The sequence below is a fragment of the Octopus bimaculoides genome, chromosome Z (genome assembly GCF_046866305.1).
Source record: "Octopus bimaculoides isolate indiv1 chromosome Z, ASM4686630v1, whole genome shotgun sequence".
Classification (NCBI taxonomy): Eukaryota; Metazoa; Mollusca; class Cephalopoda; order Octopoda; family Octopodidae; genus Octopus; species Octopus bimaculoides.
In genome coordinates, this window is record NC_142944.1 from 19,949,276 (window position 1) to 19,975,824 (window position 26,549).

Genomic DNA, 26,549 nt, shown 5'->3' on the forward strand with positions numbered 1-26,549 from the left:
CCCAGCACGAGGAAGTGTCATTGAATAGTGAGAGAGGGGGGTCAAAGTGTGACACACTGACACACAGAGATTAGTTTTCACATTTATTATATTATATTTATTATATTATATTATATACTGAGTGGTTGGCGTTAGGAAGGGCATCCAGCTGTAGAAACTCTGCCAAATTAGATTGGAGCCTGGTGTTGCCATCCGGTTTCACCAGCCCTCAGTCAAATCGTCCAACCCATGCTAGCATGGAAAGCGGACGTTAAACGATGATGATGATGATGATGATATATATATATATCAGTCAGTAGTTCACACATCCAAAAAGAAGTTCACTCTAAAACTTTAGTGCTGTAATACTTAGAGGGTTGTCCCTTATGACTAGTTAGAAAGTAAACTAAACATAGCTTTTGCACCTATAAATCTCTTTGTGCTATAGGTGACTCATGAAATTCATTGAGTGGAGGCTCATAATCTCTCTGCAACTGGAGGGAGAAAGATGTGTTGGTCAGTTAGGGTTGTAAATAAATAATTCCAAAATGAAATTCTACTGTATGACAATACTTGTGGACGAGGTCAAATTATCCTCTTTTGATCGGTTCCAGTTGGATCTAAAAAAGTCAGTGTATGGACGATTACTTCCCCTAGTCATCAAATGAGGAATTCTATGTTTTTAACATGAATTTCCTCTGATAAGGGCACCTACTAAACATCTCTTTTTTGGAGTTTAAGAAAGTCCCCTCATCAAGTGAGTTTTTTCAGGATTCTTGCTCTCTTGAAGCAAAACTTACATTGTTCGCTCCTGTTGAGGTTTGGTCCTGGTTGTTCTAGGAGCTTCTATTTCATTATGTATGGTGTACCCTCCTATTTTAAATGCCATACATAGCTGGCCAAGGACGTGATGTTGTGGCTCTCTGGTATCCTAGAATAGGACCTGTGATTGTTAGGATATTGCTTGAACAGACTCTCTGCAGGTCTGACATATTTCTGTGCCTGTGCTCTTGTGGTATTGCAGCTATTGTTGTTGCTATTATTATTGCTGGTGCTGGTAGTTTCACTGCTGTTATTACTGGATGCAATGCTGGTGCTGTGGTTGTTGCTGTTGTTGCCACTATCTCTGCCACTGCATCCTGCTATTATTGGATGCATTGTTGATGCTGCTGCAGCTGTTGTTTTTACTATTACCTGATGTACTGTTGGTGTTACTGTCACCACAGTTGCAATTGTTGATGTTGCTGCCATTGTTGGATGTGTTGGCACTGTTGCTGTTGTCAATGCTGTCATGCTGCCATTGCTGCTCATAAACCATGACTTAGGAGTTGCGTTGACTCCCACCCCTCCCCACTGGGTACTCATTGCTAATCCTGCATGAGCATCCCGCTTCTGAACAGAGTTTAGGGGTGTTCACTGATACTTTTTAATGCTGGACACACGGCTGAAAGTGACCCTTAAATTGTATCTATTAAACAATCACCTGTACATGTGACTGTGTGAAATGTTTGTCCACTCACCTAAGGACTATCTTTCCCATGCAGATCTGGATATTGAGTGATAAGAGTGGAGCAAGTCAAACAACTGTACAGTGGTGCTTCCTTTCATTGGTATTAGGACCTGACATATAGATGTGGTCCTTAAACCATTGGTTGCCAAAGCCTCATTATAATAGAAGGCTGCATTTACTCCAGGACAAATTCGAAATCCTTTTACTGATACCCATCACTTGGGTGGCCGGAAGCTGTGTTGATAAAGGACAACCTTTTGTTTGGTTTGCAGTAGGGTCTGATTGAACAGGTACCAAGGTTTAGCATAATGTCTATAAAGTCAACAGTGGTAAGAATGGTTTCAATTGTAAGGCCAAGAGAGTTAAGAGTATGAATTAGATCCTTTCTAATCCTATCTAGGTATGCCCATTAGCACCGCTAGAGATGGCTAAAGCTTCATCTCTGTATAGACCAAAGAGGACTGATGGAAACTTCTTCATTAAGGTGTCCAATATATACAATCCTATGAGGTTGCAGATATTCATGCTGCTGAAGGTCCCCATCACCACATCGAAGAGCCTACTTGGTCAGTTTGTTTGACCCAGGCCAAACCTTTATTGAACAGCAACATTTTCTTAGCATGCATAATTGCATCTATATCTTTATCACTAATGGTAGTAAAATTCCTAGTGAACGTAAGCTCCTTAACTAGTAACTCCTTTGATATAAACAAATAAAAATCTGCTATATAAAATTGGGTAAACCTTGCTCTGCTTCTACCCTGGTTAGCTTTAATCCATGAAATAACTTCATTGATATTATGCCATAAGGATGGATTGATTGCCCTCCTTATGTAATTTTTAAGATCTTTCTCAGTATATGTTTGTTTGTCAGCCTGATTTCCTGTTTAGCTGGGTTAATCAGGCAGCATTTTGGGTTAGAGGTGAAGTTTGGTTTTTTTGTCTTTGATGATGACAAGGGGCATTTCTCTTAGTTAATACTTCCACCTTATTAACTGCCCTGAGAGTGGTTAACTGTTTGGCCTTGTTGTTTACATTTTATAGGAGCAGGGCTGGTTGTGTGGTAGAAAATTTGCTTCCAACCACATGGTTCTGGGTTCACTCCCAGTGCATAGAACCTTGGGCAAATGTCTTCTACTATAGCCTAAGGCTACCAAAAACCTCCTGAGTGGATTTGGTAGATAGAAACTGAAAGAAACTTCATTTCTTTACATAAGAGAAGAGGAATTATGTACATTATTTACATTATTTAGATTTGACAGATATATGAAGGGTGGAGGGTATATCAGCTGAAACGTTGTGTTAACAACAAACAAGATGAGGACAAATATCCGTCTAATGTACATAATGTCAATAATGAAAGAAGCTTGTTGTTTTTATATATGTGTGTGTGTGTGTTTGCTGTTTGGGAAAAGAGATTGATAGAATAAATACCAGGTTAAAGAAAACACAAATCAAGTACTGGAGTCAATTTGTTCAACTCAAATTCTTCAAGGCAGTGTCCCAGTATGGTTGCAGACTGAAACAATTAAAAGCTAAAAGATATATGTATGTATATTGTAGAAAATCAAGTAGCTGCAATGTCTATTTGGGAAAAGATCACTTTATTAATGTATTAAGCTAAAAACACAATATTCTTTAGAGTTAGGCAAAACAAAATCACTCTGGAAGCTATTACAAGTGTGACAGATGCACATCTACCTCGTCAGAGCTATGGTAGGTATGAAGTATATTATGTTTTTAAGACAGTGCATTGATAAAGAAATCTTTTTCTGGATGAACACTGCAACTACTGACTTTTCTATGATATACATACTTTAACTTAAAGCTTAAGTGTGTAATATGAATACAGAGTTTAATCTAGAGCTGCTTCTACTGCAAAATTTGAATTTAATCACATCAATGTGAAAGGATGAAATATTTTTTAGTAAAATTAAGCTGGAAGATTGCATGGAGCCTTTTCACCAAAAACAACCTGTAGAAATTTAAAAGATCACTAACCTAATTGTGTTGCTATTCCTACATTAATGCTTATTCACCTACCAAAGTCTGATGTAGAAGGGATAAGTAAAAAATTATCAACTGCTTTATTCCTATGCTTAAAAAGAAAAATGGATTCAGTTTCTGGTCTGATATCATTGAAGTAATTAACTGGTTGAAGGACATAAATGATAAAATAGAGAGCAATAGAAAAAAGATTGAGAAACTGCTTTAAAAATGTAAGCTTTTCTACTTTTTGAAATATGATTATAAAGAGGCTAGGTTTCTGAACATGACATTAGATCTAGATATAGGAATTTATCAAGCACATCACAAACCCAGTGAAAGTTTACATTATATGGATAAAATTATAACCATCCTAGCACTGTAATTAAATCCATAGTTAGGAGTGTTTCATATAGAATATCTAGGCTTTCTGCTAATAAGATTTTTTCTTAGAATACAGAACATTTTAATGCTGTTTTAGCCAGGGCCGGTTATATGGAAAAGATTTATATATATTCCCAAGGACAGAGATAATACCTAAGGACAGTGGACTACACTTGCAAAAGCAAAAGTATAATAAACATCTAGGTAATATTATTTTAATAATAAACATAGGATTATAAATATTTATAACACAATGGTAGAATAAATAAGGAAATAACAGTCCACACTAGAATTAATCAAAATTACTGTCAAGTTTAGAGAAGCAAATTGTCTAAATAACTTTGGATTTCCTTCAAAAAACCCTTGTACATACTGGGAAAATTCAGAAATTAGACCCAAATTAGGAATGAATAAATAAATAAACATAATAATGACAGGTTTAAGTCTGAGAAAAATCATTGCACACCATATAATTGTAAGAAAAACAAGCAATGTGGAATCAACCATACGAATCTAATTAATTTGAGGTGTATTTCCTAAACCTCTGACTGTTTGTTGGCTCCTTAAGCATCCATATCTTCCTTCTACAAACTATCTTGAGCTTTTTGGTCCATCTAGTTGGCAGGAGTGTAATCAGCCAATCACAATTGTGGGTAATCATATTAAGCTATCAGAGAAAGCTTGATGTCCAAACTGAGTTTCAAGTTATACAAATGGTAGGAGACAAAAAAAATATAGTTGATTAGAACAAAAAAGACAAAAAAAAGTTGAATGGCTTGAGTATAGGGCTTTCCTATAAGTAGGTTATCTCCCTTGGCTAGGCGGCGCTCCATGTAGATAATTAAACTTCCGCAGATTACCCACGCCATTGTTATTGTTTTACGTCTTATCATGGATATAAAGCAGCTTGATGATTCAGCTATCGAAGTACTTACTGTGCCTGAGTTAAAGAAATATTTAAGATTATATGGACAGTATGTTACTGGAAGAAAGGCGGACTTGACTGAAAGGTTGAAAGGAATAAAAATTCTGTCGATGAAGAATGTCAACAAAGTAAATTCATTGGACGATAAGTCTTAAGTATCGGACGATACTTCAGACAGGAATAAGCAGAAGCTTATATCTCCTCTCGGTGAAGTATTGCCTGATCTAAAGATCTTTGTAAGTTGCCGAATTTCACAGATAATGACATAATTATCTCGTGCTACGGATGAAAGCAAAGCAACAGTTAAGGAGTGGCATATTTTACCACGACAGACACGTACACAGCATTGAATACCACGATGTGAGTGAAAGCTGCTCTCACTGTATTGTCCGGTGTCTGGTAATCCCTTCAATACCAACATCAAACCAAAAAAAGAATCCTGACCACAGATTGTGGGTAATTATGTCAAAGGTCACTGGCAATGTGCATTCAGCTGATTGCAACTGTTAAAGCAAGTCACCGAGCATGCATACATGTCATACGGGAGAGTTCCAATCAGGGGTGGATAACAACCTTATAGGAACCCCCTATATATTGCAAAATTAAAATTTTGTGCAGTTACTAGTTATTTTTTGACTGACATTTATTTTGTTTCTATATTACTGCAGTATTTTGGTTTTGTTTCTTTAGTTCTATGGGACAATTACCATTGTTAAACACGAGGCTTTCTTGGTATATAAATTTAAAAGCATTGGAAAGTTCTGTGTCCTAGGTTCTTATTTCTTTATTGCCCACAAGGGGCTAAACATAGAGGGAACAAACAAGGACAGACAAACAGATTAAGTCGATTACATTGAACCCCAGTACGTAACTGGTACTTAGTTTATCGACCCCGGAAGGATGAAAGGCAAAGTTGACTTCAGTGGAATTTGAACTCAGAACGTAATGGCAGACGAAATACCGCTAAGCATTTCGCCCGGCGACGCTGGGCACAGGTGCCTTCACGATTTCGCTTTCCCCAATATTATCATCATCCTTGTCATCATCATTACCATGGCTGCCTTCATCATCATCAGTCTGTTTTTTTCTATGTTCAGCATCTCACACTTGTCATAGTCATTTGAATTCTCTTTAACAAGGACCAGAATCTTGAGATTATACTTCACCACTTACTTTGTTGTAATAAACATTGTTTTCTTTTGGAGCTGGGGCATGACTGGTTTAGGATTTTTATGACTGAGTGCTTTCTCTATTGCTGATCATTTCATGCTGTTGATTGGGTCAGAATATGTGAGAAATAATTAGTATTTAATGTACAGTTTAGCATTGCTTTTAGTATTACTTATCTTTTACTTGTTTTAGTCTTTGGACTGCAGCCATGGTGAGGCACTGTCTTGAAGGGTGCAGTCAAATAAATTGCTCCCAGTACTTACTCTGTTGGTCTCTTATGTCGAACTGTTAAGTTACAGGGGTGTAAATAAACCATCACTAGTTGTCAAGTTGTGGCAGCAGACATATATATATATATATATATATACACACACGCATGCACACACATACACGCGTGTGCACACTCACACACACACACACACACACACACACACACACACACACATGATCATCTTTCAGTTTCCATCTATCAAATCCATTCACAAATTTTTGGTTGGCTTAAGACAATTGTAGTGAGAGACACTTACCTAAGATGCTGAGTTGTGAGACTGAACCCAAAACTGCATAGTTAAGAAGCAAGTTTCCTCCTACATTGCCATGCTTCTGCCTATAGCCATGACAAAACACTTAATAAGCCTAAAAATATATATTCAAATTAGATAGTATGACCTATAGAAATAATAGTTAAGAAATTGTTGCCATAATTGTACTTAGACTATATATTAGATATAATAAATAAAATCAATATTAGAAAATTAGCAAATTTTATATATTTAATGTATATATATACATGAATAATTTCTTTTTATTTCATTTACAATGTGCATGTATGTGAGAAAATGTATGTTGTTGTTGTTCAACTCTTGACATCCTGTTGGAAATTTTCTAAGTTCTGTAATGATTGAGTAGAAAATACCCCCCCCCAAAAAACATTTGTTCGCATATAATTGTGGTAAGAGTATTATGAAAGTCTTTTAAATAGCTTTGATGAAGTATCTGATGCTTTAATTTTATAAATAATATTCATTACCTTGATAAAACTGTCTCTCAAAACTTGAATACCCTTACAATGCAAATCATGTGAGTGAATAATTGATGACTGTTTTTTTTTTCTTTCTTAAAACTGTATTTTAGATGGATGCCAATGAAGTCAGAGTGGTTCTGGAAGATGATGGTACACTTGTAGATAGTTCCTATTTTAAAAGATTACCTCCACAGACAGTTTTTGTGTTACTTAGAAAAGATGAGAAATGGTCAGGCAGTAAGTAGAATCTTGTATTGTATTAATTCTGCTGCTTTGAATATATGGGCTGGATTGGCTGATTTAAATGGAAAATGGATATATATATGTATTATGTGTGTGCATGCACGCATGTGTGTGGGTGTATAACCCTTTAGTATTAAGATTTCTCTGTCAAATGTAATGCTTATTTATTCACATCATTTTGATTTAATCATGCATTATCTCGTAGCTTCAAGATTACAATGATGTGATTGTTTATTTTTAGTATGACATTGGAAGGTTGGTATGAAGGGCTGGATCTAGTCAGTTTTGTATATATTGGCCAGGTGTGGCAGGTTTAAATGCTAAAGGGTTAAAACGTTATTTTGAGAATGATTGTAGGCCATGAACTGTGAAACTATTATTCAAAAGTCTTCACTTTTCTATTTACTTAAAGACTACTTTGGTTAACATTTTACATGAACTTCAGTTTTATTATTATATTAGATCAGTGTTACTTTTATGGTTTTGTCCATACGCTGGCACTCCAACAGTGATGACAATGAGTGTTCCAGTTGATCCAATCAATAAAATAGCTTGCTTGTGAAATTAATGTGCAAGTGGCTGAACACTCCACAGACACAATACCCTTAACATAGTTCTGAGGGAGATTCAGCATGACACAGAGTGTTACAAGGCTAGCCCTTTGAATTATAGGCACAATCAATTTTGCTAGGTGAGAGGACTGGAGCAATGTGAAAGAAATTGTCTTGCCCAAGGACCAATGGAAATTGAACTCACAACTTTACGATCGTGTGCTGAATACCCTAACCGCTAAGCCATGTACCTTTACTTTGTCCATGTATAAAGATGATGATCATGACATTTATTGTATCCAGGATTGGCTGACAAATAATAAACGGACACAAATGCATTGTTGCATGTCTGAAAGACATGGTCAGAGTGTGAATGGATGGTTGTGCCACATGTTACTTACTACCACAGAGCCTCTGCTACTCTTCTCTTTGCTTTACAAATTAGTAAACTGACTGAGTCCTTTCCAGTGTTATGCATTATATATATTTCGTTGCAAAGACCTGTTGTGAAAGTGAAATCGTGATGGCACCTGTACCAGTGGAGCGCTAAGAGCACCGTCCAAGCGTGATCGTTGTCAGAGCAGCTCTCTGGCTTCCGTGCCAGTGGCACGTAAATAGCACCATTTGAGCCTGATCGTTACCAGCGTTGCCTTCCTGGCATTTGTGCCGGTGGCACGTGAAAAGACATTTGAGCGAGGTCATTGCCAGTGCTGCTGGACTGGATTCTGTGCAGGTGGCACGTAAAATATACCATTTTGAGCGTGGCTGTTGCCAGTACCACCTGACTGGCCTTCGTGCTGGTGGCACATAGAAGCACCCACTACACTCTCGGAGTGGTTGGCGTTAGGAAGGGCATCCAGCTGTAGAAACTCTGCCAGATCAGATTGGAGCCTGGTGTAGCCATCTGGTTCGCCAGTCCTTAGTCAAATCATCCAACCCATGCTAGCATGGAAAGTGGACGTCAAATGATGACGATGATATTTATGGGAGTAAACCCTTTTTTCTCAAAATGCTGAGCCTTATGAAGGAAATGACAGAGGTCCAAGATATGTGATTCATTGCTGTACTCAAGAAGACTTGCCTACCACAACAGAATTGCGATTCTAAAACCAAGGTGTCATGTAAAAAAGCATTGGTGTGGGTGCTGATGCCATGTAAAAAGCACTGGTGTCGCATAAAGAGCATTGGTGAAGGTGCCATGTAAAAAGTGGCTTTAAAGTAGTTGGCATTAGGAAAGACATCCAGCTGTAGAAAGCAAGTCAAAACAGACTATGGAACCTGTTGTGGATCCTGGCCTTGGTTGTTCCTCTCAAGCTATCCAACCCATGCCAGCATGGGAAACGGACGTTAAATGTTGATAACGATGATGACAATCATGATGATGATGATGATGATGAAACATGATCAAAGCAATTAAACATGTTACTGTCACCAACTTGTCCATTTAAAGATATGCAGTTTGATATTTCTATTTTGGTTATTAAGGAAATATGTTAAGGCTCTTTTCATAGCTCCTTAAATGACTGTCACTCATTGGATAATTATTTCTGCACCTACCACAACTTTCTTAATTGCATGCTCTTAGTCATTTTGGAGACTTCTTCTTCTTTTTCATTTCCTTACATTGTTGAGCTTGTCATCTGTTCAAGAAATTTGAATCAGAGTTTTTGTTTCAAACGGTTCCAACCTAATTTCTCTCTCTCTCCATCCCTCTCTCACCTACTCTCTCTCTACCCCACCTTTCTCTCCTTACCCCCTCTCTCCCCCTCTCTTTTCCCGACTCTCCCCACCCCCACCTTTTCTCCCTCACATCTCTCTCCCACTCCTCTCTCCCATCCACCTCTCTCCCACCTCTCCCCCACCCATCTCTTCCAACCTCTCTCCACCTCTCTTTCCTTCACCTCTCTCTCCTTCACCTCTCTCCCCTCTACTCCTCACCCCTCCTCTCACTTCCACTCCACCACCCTCTCAGTTTTTAAGCTATCAAACCATTCACTTTCTGTTAAGCTGCCTGTTACATTGTATTATTTGCATTCACTTGGCCATGCTCTCCATATGATAAAGATCTAACTGACTCAGTATGCACTGTTTGCTAATTGTAGTCTCTAATATATCAGTGACAAGCTGATCAGGTAATGACATAGAAACATGGTATGAATATGAACTTTAAACCTGTCAATGCTTCTTACCTTCCATGTTATATTATTTATGATGAACACAGTGGAATATTCTAAGGACACACAAGGGACAGATGGTTGTGATAATTAAGTAGGATTAAGCTGGTCACCAATAAACAAGAACAGAGTAACTACTCTGTCAGACTTCTACACAGTTTTTGTACACAAAATTTCACTCACAGATTTTTAAGCAGTAGTCAACTCAAGGCTTTGGTAAAAGAAACTTACTCAAAGTGCTGTACAGAAGGATGAAACTGGGAACTTTGTAGCATGGGTGAGCTAAAAAGATGAGGGGTCAAGATGAATAACGGACGTTTGGAGTAAATTTAGGAGGAGGTGGTATGTAACTAGCTACTCTGAGGATTAGAGGTTGTTTGTAGTATTAGAAGAAGAGATAGAGAGAAGTGACAATATGTCTGAGGGTGGGTAATTGTAGTGCAATGGTGACTGAGCCTATGCTAATCAATTTGGTGGCTTTCTGAATGGCTGCTACCTAGGATGTTTGTGTAGCAGTAGCAGTAGGCCATTGTGGTTTATATTTGAGCTTTTATAAAATGTTAATGGCTAATCAGAGCTGAAGTATTTTTTGGAAATGAAGGGAAAGACTCTTCTTTGGGATGTTGTTATATAGAACTCAAAATATGAGTATATATATATATATATATATATATATATCTCATCATCATCATCATCATCATCATCATCATCATCTTTTAACGTCCGCTTTCCATGGTAGCATGGGATGGACAATTTGACTTTGGACTGGTGAAACCAGATGGCAACACCAGGCTCCAATCTGATCTGGCAGAGTTTCTACAGCTGGATGCCCTTCCTAACGCCAACCAATCCGAGAGTGTAGTGGGTGCTTTTATGTGCCACCGACACGAAGGCCAGTCAGGCGGTACTGGCAACGGCCATGCTCAAATGGTGTATTTTATGTGCCACCCACACAAGAGCCAGTCCAGGGGCACTGGCAACAATCTCGCTCGAAAGTCCTTACACATGCCACGGGCACAAGTGCCAGAAAGGCGACGCTGGGCACAGGTGCCATATATATATATATATATATATATATATATATATATATATATATACATACACATATATATATATATATAACTTGGGATAGAAGAATGGCTAGTGAGAGCTGTGCGAGCCATGTACAGAGATGCGGCCAGTAAGGTGAGGGTTGGAAATGAGTACAGCAATGAATTCCGGGTAGAGGTAGGGGTCCACCAAGGTTCCGTCCTCAGCCCCCTATTATTTACCATAGTCCTCCAGGCAATCACAGAGGAGTTCAAGACAGGTTGCCCCTGGGAGCTCCTCTATGCTGATGACCTTGCCCTAATTGCGGAGTCACTATCAGAACTAGAGGAGAAGTTTCAGGTGTGGAAGCAAGGTCTAGAATTGAAGGGCCTTAGAGTCAACCTAGCTAAAACCAAAATCCTAATAAGTAGGAAGGTAGATAAAACACAAACCCCTTCAGGTAGATGGCCCTGCTCAGTATGTAGAAAAGGAGTAGGTAGTAACTCTATAAGATGTACCCGGTGCAAGCTATGGACACATAAGAGGTGCAGCAACATCAAAGGCAGGTTAACTAGCAAGTTAGTTTTTGTTTGTGGCAGATGTTCAGGTGCAATAAAGACTGCAAACAAACAGGAAACAACTTCTATCTCATTCCAGGGTGAAAAACTAGAGGTAGTCGATAGCTTCCGCTATCTGGGCGACCAAGTTAGTAGTGGGGGTGGGTGCGCTGAAAGTGTAGCTGCTAGAATAAGAATAGCCTGGGCAAAGTTTAGAGAGCTCTTACCCCTGCTGGCGACAAAGGGACTCTCACTCAGAGTAAAAGGCAGACTGTATGACGCATGCGTACGAACAACCATGCTACATGGCAGTGAAACATGGGCTGTAACTGCTGAGGACATACGTAAGCTCGCAAGGAATGAAGCCAGTATGCTCCGTTGGATGTGTAATGTCAATGTGAATACCCGTCAGAGTGTAAGTATCTTGAGAGAAAAGCTGAACATTAGAAGCATCAGTTGTGGCGTGCAAGAGAGACGATTGCGTTGGTATGGACATGTGGTGAGAATGGAGGAGGATAGCTGCGTGAAAAAGTGCCACACCCTAACAGTTGAGGGAACCCGTGGAAGAGGTAGGCCCAGGAAGACCTGGGCTGAGGTGGTGAGGCAAGACCTTCGTACATTGGGCCTCACCGAGGCGATGACTACGGACCGAGACCTTTGGAAATGGGCTGTGCGTGAGAAGACCCGGCAAGCCAAGTAAGATCGTTGCCAGTGCCCCTGGACTGGTTCTTGTGCGGGTGGCACATGAGATGCACCATTTTGAGCGTGGCCGTTGCCAGTACCGCCTGACTGGCTCCTGTAGGATTTTCGAGCGAGATCGTTGCCAGTGCCCCTGGACTGGCTTGTGCGGGTGGCACATAAAAGACACCATTTCGAGCGTGGCCGTTTTCGTGCGGGTGACACGTAAAAGCACCCACTACACTCTCTGAGTGGTTGGCGTTAGGAAGGGCATCCAGCTGTAGAAACTCTGCCAAATCAGACTGGAGCCTGGTGTTGCCATCCGGTTTCACCAGTCCTCAGTCAAATCGTCCAACCCATGCTAGCATGGAAAGCGGACGTTAAACGATGATGATGATGATGATGATGTATATGTATGTATACATACAAATATGGAAATAATTTATTCTTGAACACAGAATAATGCTGAACAGCATGTATAGGGTAGATAATCCTTACATTGCAGAAAAATTTGTCAGTGGCCAGCCATGAGACTCGAATTCACATCTCTCTGATTACTGGTCAAGTGCTTTACCATTAAGCTAAACTGCCCACTGACAAATCTTTCTGCAATTTTTGAATTTATGATATATATAATTACATATAATTATATATAATTATCAGGAAAGATAATTGATCATTGTGGTACATAGCACTTGTAGTGATGTAAAGACTTTTAGTTATATGTTGTCCAAGACTACAAAGCATGTAAGACAAGATTACTTTCTTTGATATGTACTGTAATTGTGTTTTAACAACTATAAAAGAGACTTGACTGTGATATGTCCATTGACAAATGTTTATGAGGTTGTTGTTCATGGAAGCAATGCAAGTTTGATGTGATGTGTATAGGTTACATGAGGATAATGCAGAGCAGAAGGTTAAGTAGGAATGAAGAGTGGTATCATTTGCATGGAAATAAGATTTGGTAGAAGTGACAACATGTAGGTTCCCTGAAAGAGCCCTTATATGAAAAGCATTATTTCATGTATTCTAACCAAGATTTCCATTCAGACTGTAACTACAGCAATCCAGATTCTAGATCAGGCATGCATGGTTAGCTCAGTTGTTTTCAAAACCAAGGTCATGTCCATACCACCAGATATATGGGAATTGAAAGAAACAAAATGTATTGGACTGTGTGAAAGTGACTTCAAAAAGAGATGCATCAACCACAGAGATTGCAAGTCATATCAGGAAGCTGAAGGACAGTAGTACACTGCCCACTACAATTAAACATGCATTAGCCCTTCTCCCATTCAACCAACAATGATAGTTATAGATTTTGACATTCTCTGGATCATTGGTTCTCAACTGAAGTCCATATCACCCTTGGGGGGGGGGGTCTATATAAGGTTTTGTTAGAATTTATCTGCAATAAATTGTTATACTTCTATAATACACAAAATATTTTAACAATTTTTTAATACAATTCCTAACAATATTTAATTATAAAAATATAATATGATTTTTTAAATATCAGATGGCTAGGAGGATTCATTAGAATAAAATAGGAGTCAAAAGGTTGAAAAACACTGCTCTAGATGATACTTATTGCCAAGATAAAACATTATATATGCATGGTTACTTCTATTTCACCAAATATGGGATTGAAAGGAAAGAATATATCAGACTGCGAAAAGGACATCAAAAAGAGATACACCAACCACTAACAGTCTGAATAATTGCCAGATTGTATATGGTATATCTTATATAAATGCATCTGAATATAGTACTTTCCATGCATGGAACTTGAAGTAGTTTACATAGAATTCTTGTATTTTTTAATAATATATAGACTTGGTTGGGGGGTTGAAAATGCATCTGGTTCTTAAAACAAATTGTAGTTTTTAATTTTTAAAAATTTATTAAGGTAACTTTCTGGTTTCAACAAATCTTTGATTTTCCAATGGTAAATGCAAAACAAGATAAAAGTTTTAAAGAAAGAGAATGTACCGGAGAAATTTTCATATTGATAAAGCTTGCTTAAAAAAATGAAACGTTCAATAAGTTTTGTAGTGAAATTACATGGCATGCTGGCAGAATCATTAGCATGCCAGGCAAAATGCTAAGCAGCATTTCGTTTTTTACATTCTGAATTAAAATTCTACAATGGTGGTGCCCTGGCATGACTGCAACTTTCAAGCTGAAACTAGTTAAAGAGTTAAAGAGAATAAAAATTCAAGTATTCAAGTTTCAAATTTCATGGCAACAGAAAATGAGGAATATTCAAATGCTCAATAAATTTCATAACAATAATACATGATAGAAAGTTCAATGGATTTCAAACAGTAAGTTACGTTAGGTATTAAATATGAAGATTTTAATAAAAAATAGAAATAGAATTCTTTACAAGTTCTGTTTTGTTGAGTGAAGGAGAATTACTTTTTGCTTTGTCTGTAAAGCTTGAACTATGTTTCAAGCTGTGTATTTGTATATTATTATGTGCGTGCGTGTGTGTGTGTGCGTGTGCGTGTGTACAGGGTGTGATGGGTAAATTGTCACCAGTTTATATTTTTAGTTTTGCACATGCGTATTGCTTGGTTTTGATTTTGCTGACTACACAGTATAGTAGGGTCAGTTGGGCACCATCTGTGAGAAAAACAGCACCATAATGCAGTTCACTCTGCCAGAAATTTGGAAACGACATTTGCGCTGAAAGCTCCAGTATGAACATTTCAGAGTGTTTGGGTGTCAATATGAGAACAGTGCAATCTGAGGACATGTACCAAGAGTGATAAAAACCAAGCACCCAGTCAACATTATGGTGTTTGGAGTGATCACTAATGATGGCAAAGTTATGCCTCCATTCGTCTTCCCACACAGCCTCACTCAACATGGAGGCCCACATCAAGTGCCTGGAGGAAGTAGCGCTGCCCTGGGTCAAGAAGGTAGCTGCTGGGAGATCCTATGTCTGACAACAGGAGTCTGCACCATGCTACACAAGCAGGAGAACCCAGTCATGGCTGTCAGACAATTTCCGTAACCACATCACCCCTAACATCTTATTTCTTTATTGCCCACAAGGGGCTAAACACAGAGAGGACAAACAAAGGGATTAAGTTGATTACATCGATCCCAGTGCATAACTGGTACTTATTTAATCGACCCTGAAAGGATGAAAGGCAAAGTCGACCTCGGCGGAATTTGAATTCAGAACGTAGTGGCAGATGAAATACCGCTAAGCATTTTGCCCGGTGCGCTAATGTTTCTGCCTGCTCGCCGCCTTATCATCTGGCCACCTGACTCCCCAGACTGCCGTCCCCTTAATTATTATGTGTGGGACACAGTTGAGCGAGAGACCATCAAAACTCCTTGTAACACCAAAGATGAACTGAAGGCAAGAATTATGGCAGCATTCACCAACTTAAACAAGGAGACCGTCCAAAAGAGTTGCAAGAGATTCTGAAGTTGCTTGGAGGCTGTGGTTGAAGTCAATGGTGATTTTAGTGAATAAATTTACTCTTTAGTATTTCAAGATATTTTTATGTAATTTTGGTAAATGTAACTGTTAAAATGAGATGTCAGTGTTATTTTCATCTCTGTGTAATTTAGACAACAATTTATTCACCACATCCTATATATATATATGTGTGTGTTATCTGTGTGTGTGTGTGTGTGTGTGTATATATATGTATATATATATATATACACACACACATACATACTAAGAAAGAAAGAAATAAAGAAACAAAAAACAAATAAACAAACAAGCGAACAAACAAACAAATATACAAACAATATATATAGGCTTTAAGACATAGGTTCAAGTCCTGATGATATTACTCATCCCAATGATATTACTCATCTTTGTTTGCCCATATCCTAGCATTCTAGCTGGTCGACTGCATAAGTATGTTATTTCTTTATCAAATCTAGTCAGTTATTATTGTTCTGCAGTAGTCAAGCATTTTACACCAAATTTTAGACTTATATGTTTGAGATGCTGTCTCATGATTCCAAACTATTACAATGGTTGAAAACATATGAACTGACCTTGAACCTCCTCCTATTTCATTATCATCATCATCGTTTAACGTCCGCTTTCCATGCTAGCATGGGTTGGACAATTTGACTGAGGACTGGCAAGCCAGAAGGCTGCACCAGGATCCAATCTAATCTGGCAAAGTTTCTGCAGCTGGATGCCCTTCCTAACGCCAACCACTCCGAGAGTGTAGTGGGTGCTTTTGCGTGCCACCGGCACGAGGGCCAGTCAGGTGGTACTGGCAATGGCCATGCTCAAAAAGGTGTTTTTTACGTGCCACTGCACGGGAGCCAGTCCAGCAGCACTAGCAACAACCTCGCTCGAATGATTTTCTAACGTGCCACCGGCACAAGTACAATCATATATTTTTAATACCCTTTTATTTATATGGATGTCTTTGTATGTATTTAATTATTGTTTCTACTTGATAATGATTATCTCTTCTTAAAGATGTACTTATTGAGGTATTTTCTTTTTTAATCTACCCTCTCTCTCTCCCTTTTCTGCACGCCTGTCATTCAGTTGTATATCTATGTACTTATAGATATTATTATTGTTGTTTCATTTTTGTGTTGTTGTTGTCGTTGTCGTCGTTGCTGTTGTTGTTGCTGTTAATGCAGTGAGCTGGCAGGATTGTTAGCATACTGGGCAAAATGTCTAGTGGCATTTCACCTGTCTTTACTTTTTACTGGGTTCAAGTTTTGTTGAAATCTACTTTGCCTTTCATCCTCTCAGGGTTGATAATATAAGTACAAGTCGAGCACTGAGTTCAGTGTAATTGACTTATTCCCTCTCCACAAAATTTTAAGCCTTGTTCCGAAAAGATTATTATTATTATTATTATTATTATTATTATTATTATTATTATTATTATTATTACTGCACTGGCTGGATCATTAGCATGGCAGGGGTAATGCTTAGCAGCATTTCACTCGTCACTACATTCTGAGTTCAAATTCTGCTAAGGTCAACTTTGCTTTTCATTCTTTTGGGGTCAATAAATTAAATATCAGTGAAATACTAGGGTCAGTGTAATTGACTTGTCCCCTCCCCCAAAATTTCAGGCCTTGTACCCATAGTAGAAAATATTATTATTATTATTCAGTAGTTTTATTTTTATAACGTGCTTTCACTTCACTACCGAGCGCAGCTCTGTGCGCCTTGGGTATGTGCTGTGGTTTGCTGTGGTGCTCTTATGTTTACTGTATTGAAAGTGTTTTGCGTAGAATGTGTGCAGTACCCAGTAGTGCAATTTTCTGTATGTTATATATATTTGTAAGTCCTGGTGTTTTTGTTATGTATTTGTCTGAATATTTTTTTATTATACCTAAGGCACCTACTATGATAGGAATTGTTTCTGTTTTTAGATTCCACATTCGAGTTATCTCTATTTCCAGGTCTTTGTATTTTGAAAGTTTTTCCATTTCTTTTAGAGAAACGTTGTCATCTGCTGGTATTGATACATCAATTAGAAAGCATTTTTTTTCTTCATGATCTTTGACAACTATATCTGGTCTATTTGCCTTAATTTCTCTATCTGTGTGTATTGGCATATCCCAGAGTATGGTTGCTTTCTCGTTTTCTGTGACCTTTTCTGGCGTGTGTTTATACCATCTTTTTTCTGTTGTTATTCCATAGTGTTGGCATAGCTTCCAGTGTATATAGGTCCCAGCTCTGTCATGTCTGTGAATATATTCCTTCTTAGCCAGGACTGGGCAGCCAGAGATAATATGATTTATTGTTTCTTGTCCATTTCCACATATTCTACAGTTACTTGTTATGTTTCTTTTCATTATGTGTTTTTGGTAATTTCTGGTGGGGAAGCTTTGGTCTTGTGCAGCAATTAAAAATCCTTCAGTCTCTGCTTTGAGTCCTGAGCTTCTCAACCATTGCTGGGATTTTTCTCTGTCTATTTCTTTTGCATTTAGTTTAGCCCAGCATTTAGCATGTAGGGGCTTTTCTTGCCATCGTTTTATCATGGTCCGTTGCTGTTCTAGTTTTAGTTGGGTTTTATAGCTTTTGTTGTTTCTTCTTCTTCTTCTTCTTCGTATTTGTTAGGTAGTATGATTTCTTGTTTGTATTTGTCAGCTTCCTTAAATACTGAAAACAGTTTTTTGTTTTGTGGCTATTTGTATTAGTTTTCCTTGCTTCTGGAGTAGGTATTTTTGCAGTCCTATGGTGGTTATTTTATAATAGTTTTCTAGCTGTATAAGACCCCTGCCACCTTCTGTGCGTTGTATATATAGCCTTTCTATGTCAGATTTTGGGTGGTGCATCCTATATCCTGTCATTATTTTTCTTGTTTTCCTGTCTATTTTAGATAGTTCGTTTAGTGTCCAGTTAAGGATGTTGTAGCTGTAGCTTATAACTGGGACAGCTAAAGTGTTGATACCCATTATCTTGTTTTTAGCATTGAGCTCTGTTTTTAGTATTGATCTAACTCGTCTATAGTACTCTTTCTTTATTTTTTCTTTCATTTGTGTATGTTGTATCCTATCTAGTTCATTGACTCCTAAATACTTGTGTGGTTGGCTTTTGTCTAGTTCTCTTATTTCATTGGCTTTATCTAGTGTTATATTGCTACTTTTAACTAATTTTCCTCTTTTCAGGGTTGCTTTGGCACATTTTTCTAATCTATTTCCTTGGTAAAGCCGTGTACTGTCTGTAGTAGTGTTTCTAGCTCTTTGTCGTTTTTAGCATATAATTTTAGGTCATCCATATATAGAAGGTGGCTGACTGTTTTTCCGTAGCATTTGTAACTGCATCCAGTTCTATTTAGCAATTCAGTTAAAGGTGTGAGTGCTAGGCAGAACAGGAGTGGAGAGAGCGTGTCTCCCTGGAATATTCCTCTTCTAATGGGGATGGCTTTCGTTTTCACAAGTCCCTCTTTTGTTTCGAGCTGTAGCACTGTCTACCATTTGTTCATTGAGTGCCCTATGTATTTTATAATAATTGGTGCCACCTTGTTTATGGCTAGTGTTTCCAGAATCCACGTGTGGGGAACACTGTCGAAAGCCTTTTGGTAGTCCACCCAGGCCATACTGAGGCCTTTCTTCTTTCTGCGGCTGTCTTCAGTTATGGCTTTATTGATCAATAATTGGTGTTTATAGCCATATGAGCCCTTGCAGCATCCCTTCTGCTCTTCTGGAAACAGGTTGTTATTTTCCAGGTGCTTACTCAATCTCTGTGATATTATTGCAGTAAAGGCTTTGTAGATCGTAGGGAGACAGGTTATGGGTCTATAGTTTTGTGGTTTCTCTGTTTCCATGGATTTGGGGATTAAGATGGTTTTCCCTTTCGTGAGCCATTCAGGCATTGTCTCTGGCTCTGCTAGTATGTTGTTTATTATTATTATTATTATTGGGCTGGCAGAATTGAAGGTGGCAAGCTGGCAGAATCATTAGCATACTGGGCGAAATGCATAGCAGTATTTCAGTATTTCACCTGTTGCTATGTTCTGAGTTCAAATTCTACCAAGGTCAACTTTGCCTTTCATCCTTTCAGGATCAATAAGTACTCATGAAACACTGGGGTCAATGTAATCGATTATCCCCCTCCCCATATGAGCTGATAGAATCATCAGAGTGTCAGACAAAATGCTTTGCAGCATTTCTTCTAGCTTTTTTATGTTCCATGTTCAAAACTTTGGCTTTCATCTCTTCAGGGCTGATAAAAATAAAGTTCTAGTCAAAAAATGGTGTTAATGTAATCACCAAACCCTGCTTCCCCTAAAATTATTGACTTTGTGCCAAAATTTGAAGCACTTATTATTATTATTATTATTATTATTATTATTATTATTTTAGAAAGGATTGATGTGACTCTTCACAAAAGTAAACAATCAAGATGAAGAGTGCAATTCGATTGTAAGATATTTTATTGGTTGAACAATATTTCAACAGTATGTGTGTCTTTGTCAAGTTCAAAATTAGAAGTGATAAAAATGCAAAATTATAGAAATTTAAATATAAAGTATGAACGAGAGCAACCAGCGTCCACACGCTGATGGAATGACATCATTTGTCTTTAAGTTTCAATTTTATAACAGGCGAAAAGAAAAAGACAATTATAATATAATGTGAGTTGTTCCTAGCAGGGCTATTATTATTATTATTATTATTATTATTATTATTATTATTATTATTATTATTATTATTATTATTATTATTGCCTTTGCACAGCTTCTAATGCTGGAGATGTACTACAGTGTCAGTTGTTCACTACCTGTTATAAAATTGTAACTTAAAAACTGATGATCTCATTCCATCAATGTGTGGACACTGGCTGCTCTCGTTCATACTTTAAATTAAATTTCTATAATTTTGAATTTATATCACTTCTTATTTTGAGCTTGATAAAGACATAATACTGTTGAAATATCGTTCAACTAATAAAATATCTTACAATCGAATCGCGCTCTTCGTCTTGACTATTATCATCATCATCATCATCATCATCATCATCATCATCATCATCATCATCATCATCATCATTATTCCTTCTTTTGTACTGTGATGATCTTCTTAACACTAGGTTGTTTAATTGACTCTCTCTCAAGTTGTGTAAACTGAAATAGTACTTTCCACAGGATATTTACCATTCCTACAAGTGTTGTCTTTTGCAATATCGTATTGTTAGGAGAGATTCCATTTGTGTGAAGGTGTTTCAGACCCATGTACTTCTCTCACAATTGGTACCACTCTTGTCTGCATATTGTAGGGGTTTTTATTTTTATGTTCCTTACCATTGATATAATGATCTTCTGGGGCAAGCTACATCAATCAACAAGCACCTCCTTTAAGTATCTTTTTCCATGAAAATTATGTCTGGTCTTGTAAGTTGAAGAACCCTATTTGTCTGGATTGTGAAGTCCCCCAAAAGTTTCACTGACTGATATTCTAGGACACTCTGTACAAGCATGTCACAGACACTCGTGATGTATGTCACACTTTCCATCTTCCCACATTCATTTGTTTTATCTGGGCTCTTTTCTTTTACTCGTTTCAGTCATTTTGACTGTGGTCATGCTGGAGCACCACCTTTAGTCTAGTGCTTGATCCTGAGCAGCTACGAAACAAAATTTGCTGACAGGTATCTTTGCTGCAAAAGTGTACAATCACTTGCTTCAAAATGAGATGCTACTTGTCAAGCAGAAGGGATGTTGGAAACATTTAAAAAAAAACAAGGACCATCTTGCTATTGGCAAAATAATCATGAATGATTGTAAAAATGCTTAGCAGCATTTTCACCTGGCTTTATGTTCTAAGTTTAGTTTTGCCTTTCATTTTTTCAGGTTAATGAAATTAGTATCAGTTAAGTACTTGAGTCAATATAATCGAGTATACCCCTCCACAAATTTTAAACCTTGTTCCTATAGCAGTAAGGATTATTATTATAATTATAATCAGGTTGTGATTATTATTACATTGTTGATCATGCTATAATTATTCTTATCAAATTGGTGTTGTCTTCGTCTTTTACTCTGCTGATTAATTAATATCTCTCATTATCTCTAACTATATTCTAAAGTGTATTTTGAATAGACTAAATATTTATCTCTAGATCAATTTATGACCTGTGACTGAATGGTACTACTAAGGCCTAATAAGTATATTCTTATATTTGAAGGTGCCACAGTCTAGCTCAGTGTTTTTTTCAATCATTTTTACCTATGGACCACTTTGGTGTCTATTTAATTTGAATGGTTCCTCACAGCCATTCAATGTTCAAAAAATCATATTAAATTTTTTATAGTTAAATACTATTCTTTCTTTATTCTTTTATTCTTTTACTTGTTTCAGTCATTTGACTGTGGCCATGCTGGAGCACCACCTTTAGTCGAATCAAATCAACCCCAGGACTTATTCTTTTTAAGCCTAGTACTTATTCTATCGGTCTCTTTTTGCCGAACCGCTAAGTTACGGGGATGTAAACACACCAGCATCGGTTGTCAAGCGATGTTGGGGGGACAAATGCAGATACACAACATATACACACATACATATATATATACATATATACGATGGGCTTCTTTCAGTTTCCGTCTACCAAATCCACTCACAAGGCTTTGGTCGGCCCGAGGCTATAGTAGAAGACACTTGCCCAAGGTGCCATGCAGTGGGACTGAACCCGGAACCATGTGGTTGGTAAGCAAGCTACTTACCACACAGCCACTCCTGTGCCTTCTTTTATTCTTTTATTTGTTTCAGTCATTTGACTGGCTGTGCTGGAACACTACCTTTAGTCAAACAAATTGACCCCAGGACTTATTCCTTGTAAGCCTAGTATTTATTTTATTGGTCTCTTATTCTGAACCACTAAGTTACGGAGATGTAAACACACCAACACCAGTTATCAAGTGATAATGGGGTGACAAACACAGATGCACAAACATGCATACTCCTGACTGGTATTTGTGCCAGTGGCACGTAAAAGCACCCACTACACTCTTGGAGTGGTTGGCATTAGGAAGGGCATCCAGCTGTAGAAACTCTGCCAAATCAGATTGGAGCCTGGTGTAGCCATCTGGTTCACCAGTCCTCAATCAAATCGTCCAACCCATGCTAGCATGGAAAGCGGACGTTAATTGATGGTGATGATGATATATATATATATACATATATATATCCGACGGGCTTCTTTCAGTTTCTGTCTAGCAAATCCACTTGCAAGGCTTTGGTTGACTTGAGGCTAAGAAAATTGATAAAATATTTTGTGTATTGTAGAAATATAACTAATTTATTGCAGATAAATTTTAACAATAAAATCTTATGGAGACCATTGCTCCACCCCTTCTTCCCCCCAAGGGTCATATCAACCCCAGTTGGGACCAGTGGTCTAGGCAATATGTTGAAATTCTTCAAGATTTTTATCTGCAAAAGAATGATGTTACTAGACCGAAAATAGGACAATTGAGGATGGTGGTTTGGACACTGGCAATTTGACACAGCCAACTGGACATTACACTTTTATTATCTATAATCTATTTTATTATCTATCCATCTTACCACTCATTAATGACATTGAATAGCATAGTTTGTTGATGGGTTATTGACCCTTTCTCCTATATAATGTCGAACCATACTTTGTATATTTACTCACTGAGGGTGTCAAAATATATTCTTAAATATTAAATTTTAGATTAATATTTTTATTTTTCCTTTTTTCATGATGTAATTGATTTGTTCATCAATAAAAATTCATCTAAAACAGGTGTAGTGAAACTCTATTCGTTTGTATACTTACTTCTGTATGTGTATGTTTGTATGTATGTGTGTGTGTGTGCATGCACGTCTTTCTCTCTCTACATATATATATATATATATATATATATATATATATATATATATATATATATATATAATTAATAGTTATCGCCAAGCCAACATGGCAGTCCCAAAATTAGGACGAAAGCTGCCGTGAATTAGCTCCAAGAAGCCGTAGTCTCCTTTAGAGAGACTTAGAAATATTAATAACTCTATATATATATATATATAAATCAAAAAAGCAACACAGATTTTAAAAGGTTATTGCAGTACGAATGTTTCATGCTACTCCATTTATTTAAGTAATGCGAGCATTACATTAAATGCAAAATGCAGAGCAATCTTCAGCTGCACAAGAATATAGAAAATTACAGCAGAATGAACATATTACTATTGTGGCAACATTTAAAATCTAAGTGGGAAGAAAAATACATAAAAATCCATCTTGACATAGCCAAGACTAGCAGGCTAGTAATTAGTTCTAGGTAGAATTTTAACTTTCTCTGATTTTGTCTCTTACCTAGTGGTTCAAAGTATAAGGGGGCATACAACCTTTCACTTCTAAGGAAAGGGAAGGTGTAAGCATTATACATGGATATGATTATAAAGATTTCTCTGGTCAGAGTGGCAACACTATTTTAGGTTAGGGTTTTTTTTACTACTATCATGATGTAGGGAATTTAACATTAAGCATCTAGGTCAACAAGGCTTTTTCTTTAGTCTGAATAAAGCATCAGTATTGTTTTACATATACTAAGAATGGAAAACTTATATATATCAATATTAGCCTAATTATTATGTTAATAATAAAGATGTAATTAGTTCCTACAAAAACCCAGAAGTAGTGTCAATTTTGAATTCAAAAGCTATAGATTAGGTGCATCCCGCTGTCTGGTGAGAATGAAATAAATCTGGCTAGTAGAGTTGCCTGATTGATAGGTTATCAGGTGGTTGTCTGGCTTCCTGAAGTTAGTGTTGCAGATTAGTAGGTTGCATGCATCACAGAATTCCAGTAGCCTAGTTCCCTCTTCATTTTGGGAACCAATTCCATGGCCGCTGTGAACACCATGGAAGATACCAGATTGCTGTCCAACATGCCCATTGAAATCTCTAGCCACAAAGATGAAGTCATTGCCACTCGTCTTTGAAGTAGACTGTAGAAGGGTATCATAAAAGCGGTCCTTCCGATCGTTTGGTAGGCCTGCTTGTGGGGTGTAGGCAGAGATAATTGAAGCTATACTATTCTGCAGGGCTAGCTTGAGCTTAAGCACTCTGTCGCATACACTGACTACCTCTATGATCTTATCCACCCCTTTCTCTGCAAGGAGTGTGCCTACACTCCCTACTCCATCACTGTTACCTTCCCAGAAGATTTTATACCCATGTGCCTTACCTGTGAGTACCCTGGCTGAAGCTCCTCTCCACCTAACCTGTTATATATATATATATATATATATAAACAAGTAAAAAAAATAAAATAGACATACACCTATATACACTTATTGATGTGTGTGTGTGCGTGTGTGCGTGCGCACGTTTAGGTATATATGTATATATAGCTATATATATATATATTCTTTTATTTGTTTCAGTCACTAGACTGTGGCTATGCTGGGGCATTGAAGAATTTTAGTTGAATGAATTGACCCCAATACTTTTATTTTTTAAAAGTTTGGTACTTATTCTATTGGTCTCTTTAGCTGAACCACTAAGTCATGGGGATATAAACACACCAGCACTGGTTGTCAAGTGGTAGTGGTGGGAGACAAAGAGACGCACACACACACACACACACACACACACACACACACACACACACACACACACACACACACAAACAGTGGGCTTCTTCCAGTTTCGATCTACCAAATCTAGCCATGAAGCTTTGCTCAGCCATTCCTGTGCCTATGTATATATATATACATATATATATATATATATTTAAAAAAATGGAGATATGTTCATGATTTAATCAGCTATGTATGTTTCAAATAGAATGGCATAATTCAGAATGCTGCAATGCATCAATTACAGATAATGAATCCATTTACATATTTGATTGAATGAAATGCTACATGGAGGGAGGAATTCAACACCATCCTATTTTTATTGAAGTTTATATCACTATTGCTTATACTGTTGAACATTTTAAGAGAGTGAATTGTAAATTTTGGGTCAGCTCATCCCTATGCTCATATCTGACCATTCCCTAGTCCAAGGGGTAGTGATATATTCTTTATAGACCTACTTACGATTCATACTTATCAGATCATGACTGACTTGTAATTTAATTCATCGTGTACCCGAGCACACCCGGCAGTTAAATGAATATAAGCAGCAATACATAGTGCTTGCCCACACCCATATTTTAACTGACTTGTTCTGACTAGTTCATATGCAAAGAGATGGTGGAGTATGTTAAAATCAACCTTAGAAGATATATTATTTAGGTCAAGATAGAATTGTAATTTGATGCATAATATCTTAATATATATATTACACAACAAACAGAAGTCAAGCTGAATTCATGAGTATTCTGAAGGAAAATATTTTGGAATGATGGTAATCATTAAGGAGAATATTCTATTACACACAAGAAGACTATACATCATGAATAATTATATTCCAAATTTGGTAAAAAAGATCAAATAAAGCAATTGAAAAAAGATATAAAATGTAAGGGCAAAAATGTCCACCAACACCTTGTGATTGGATTTGATAGACATACATTTATAGAAGCCTATTGTGTGTGTTTGTGTGCTTGTATCTTTGTTTTACTTCCACTACTGCTTGACAACCAAATGTTGGTGTGTTTACAGCTCTCTAACTTAGTGGACTCAGCAAAATAGACAGATAGAAAAAGTGCCAGGATTCAACAAATGAGTACTGGGGTCAACTTGTTCATCTAAAATTCTTCAAGGCAGTGCCCCAGCATGGCCTCGGTCTAATGACTGTAACATACAGAAAGGTAGAAAAAATACAAATAAAATATCTCAAGGTATAGTACTTCAAGAACTCAACTGAGGAGGACAAGTCCTTTTTAAGAACCC

General features: G+C 37.4%; 1 protein-coding gene across 1 annotated transcript in view; it reads left to right on the plus strand.

Moving 5' to 3' along the window:
* The window catches only part of LOC106869512 (DNA fragmentation factor subunit beta), a 63,061-nt gene that overhangs the window by 3,772 nt on the left and 32,740 nt on the right, over nucleotides 1–26,549 (plus strand). Inside the window, exon 2 of the mRNA XM_014915278.3 lies at nucleotides 7,089–7,215. Within this exon, the coding sequence (XP_014770764.1) occupies nucleotides 7,089–7,215 (127 nt within the window). The remainder of the gene's footprint in view (nucleotides 1–7,088; nucleotides 7,216–26,549) is intronic.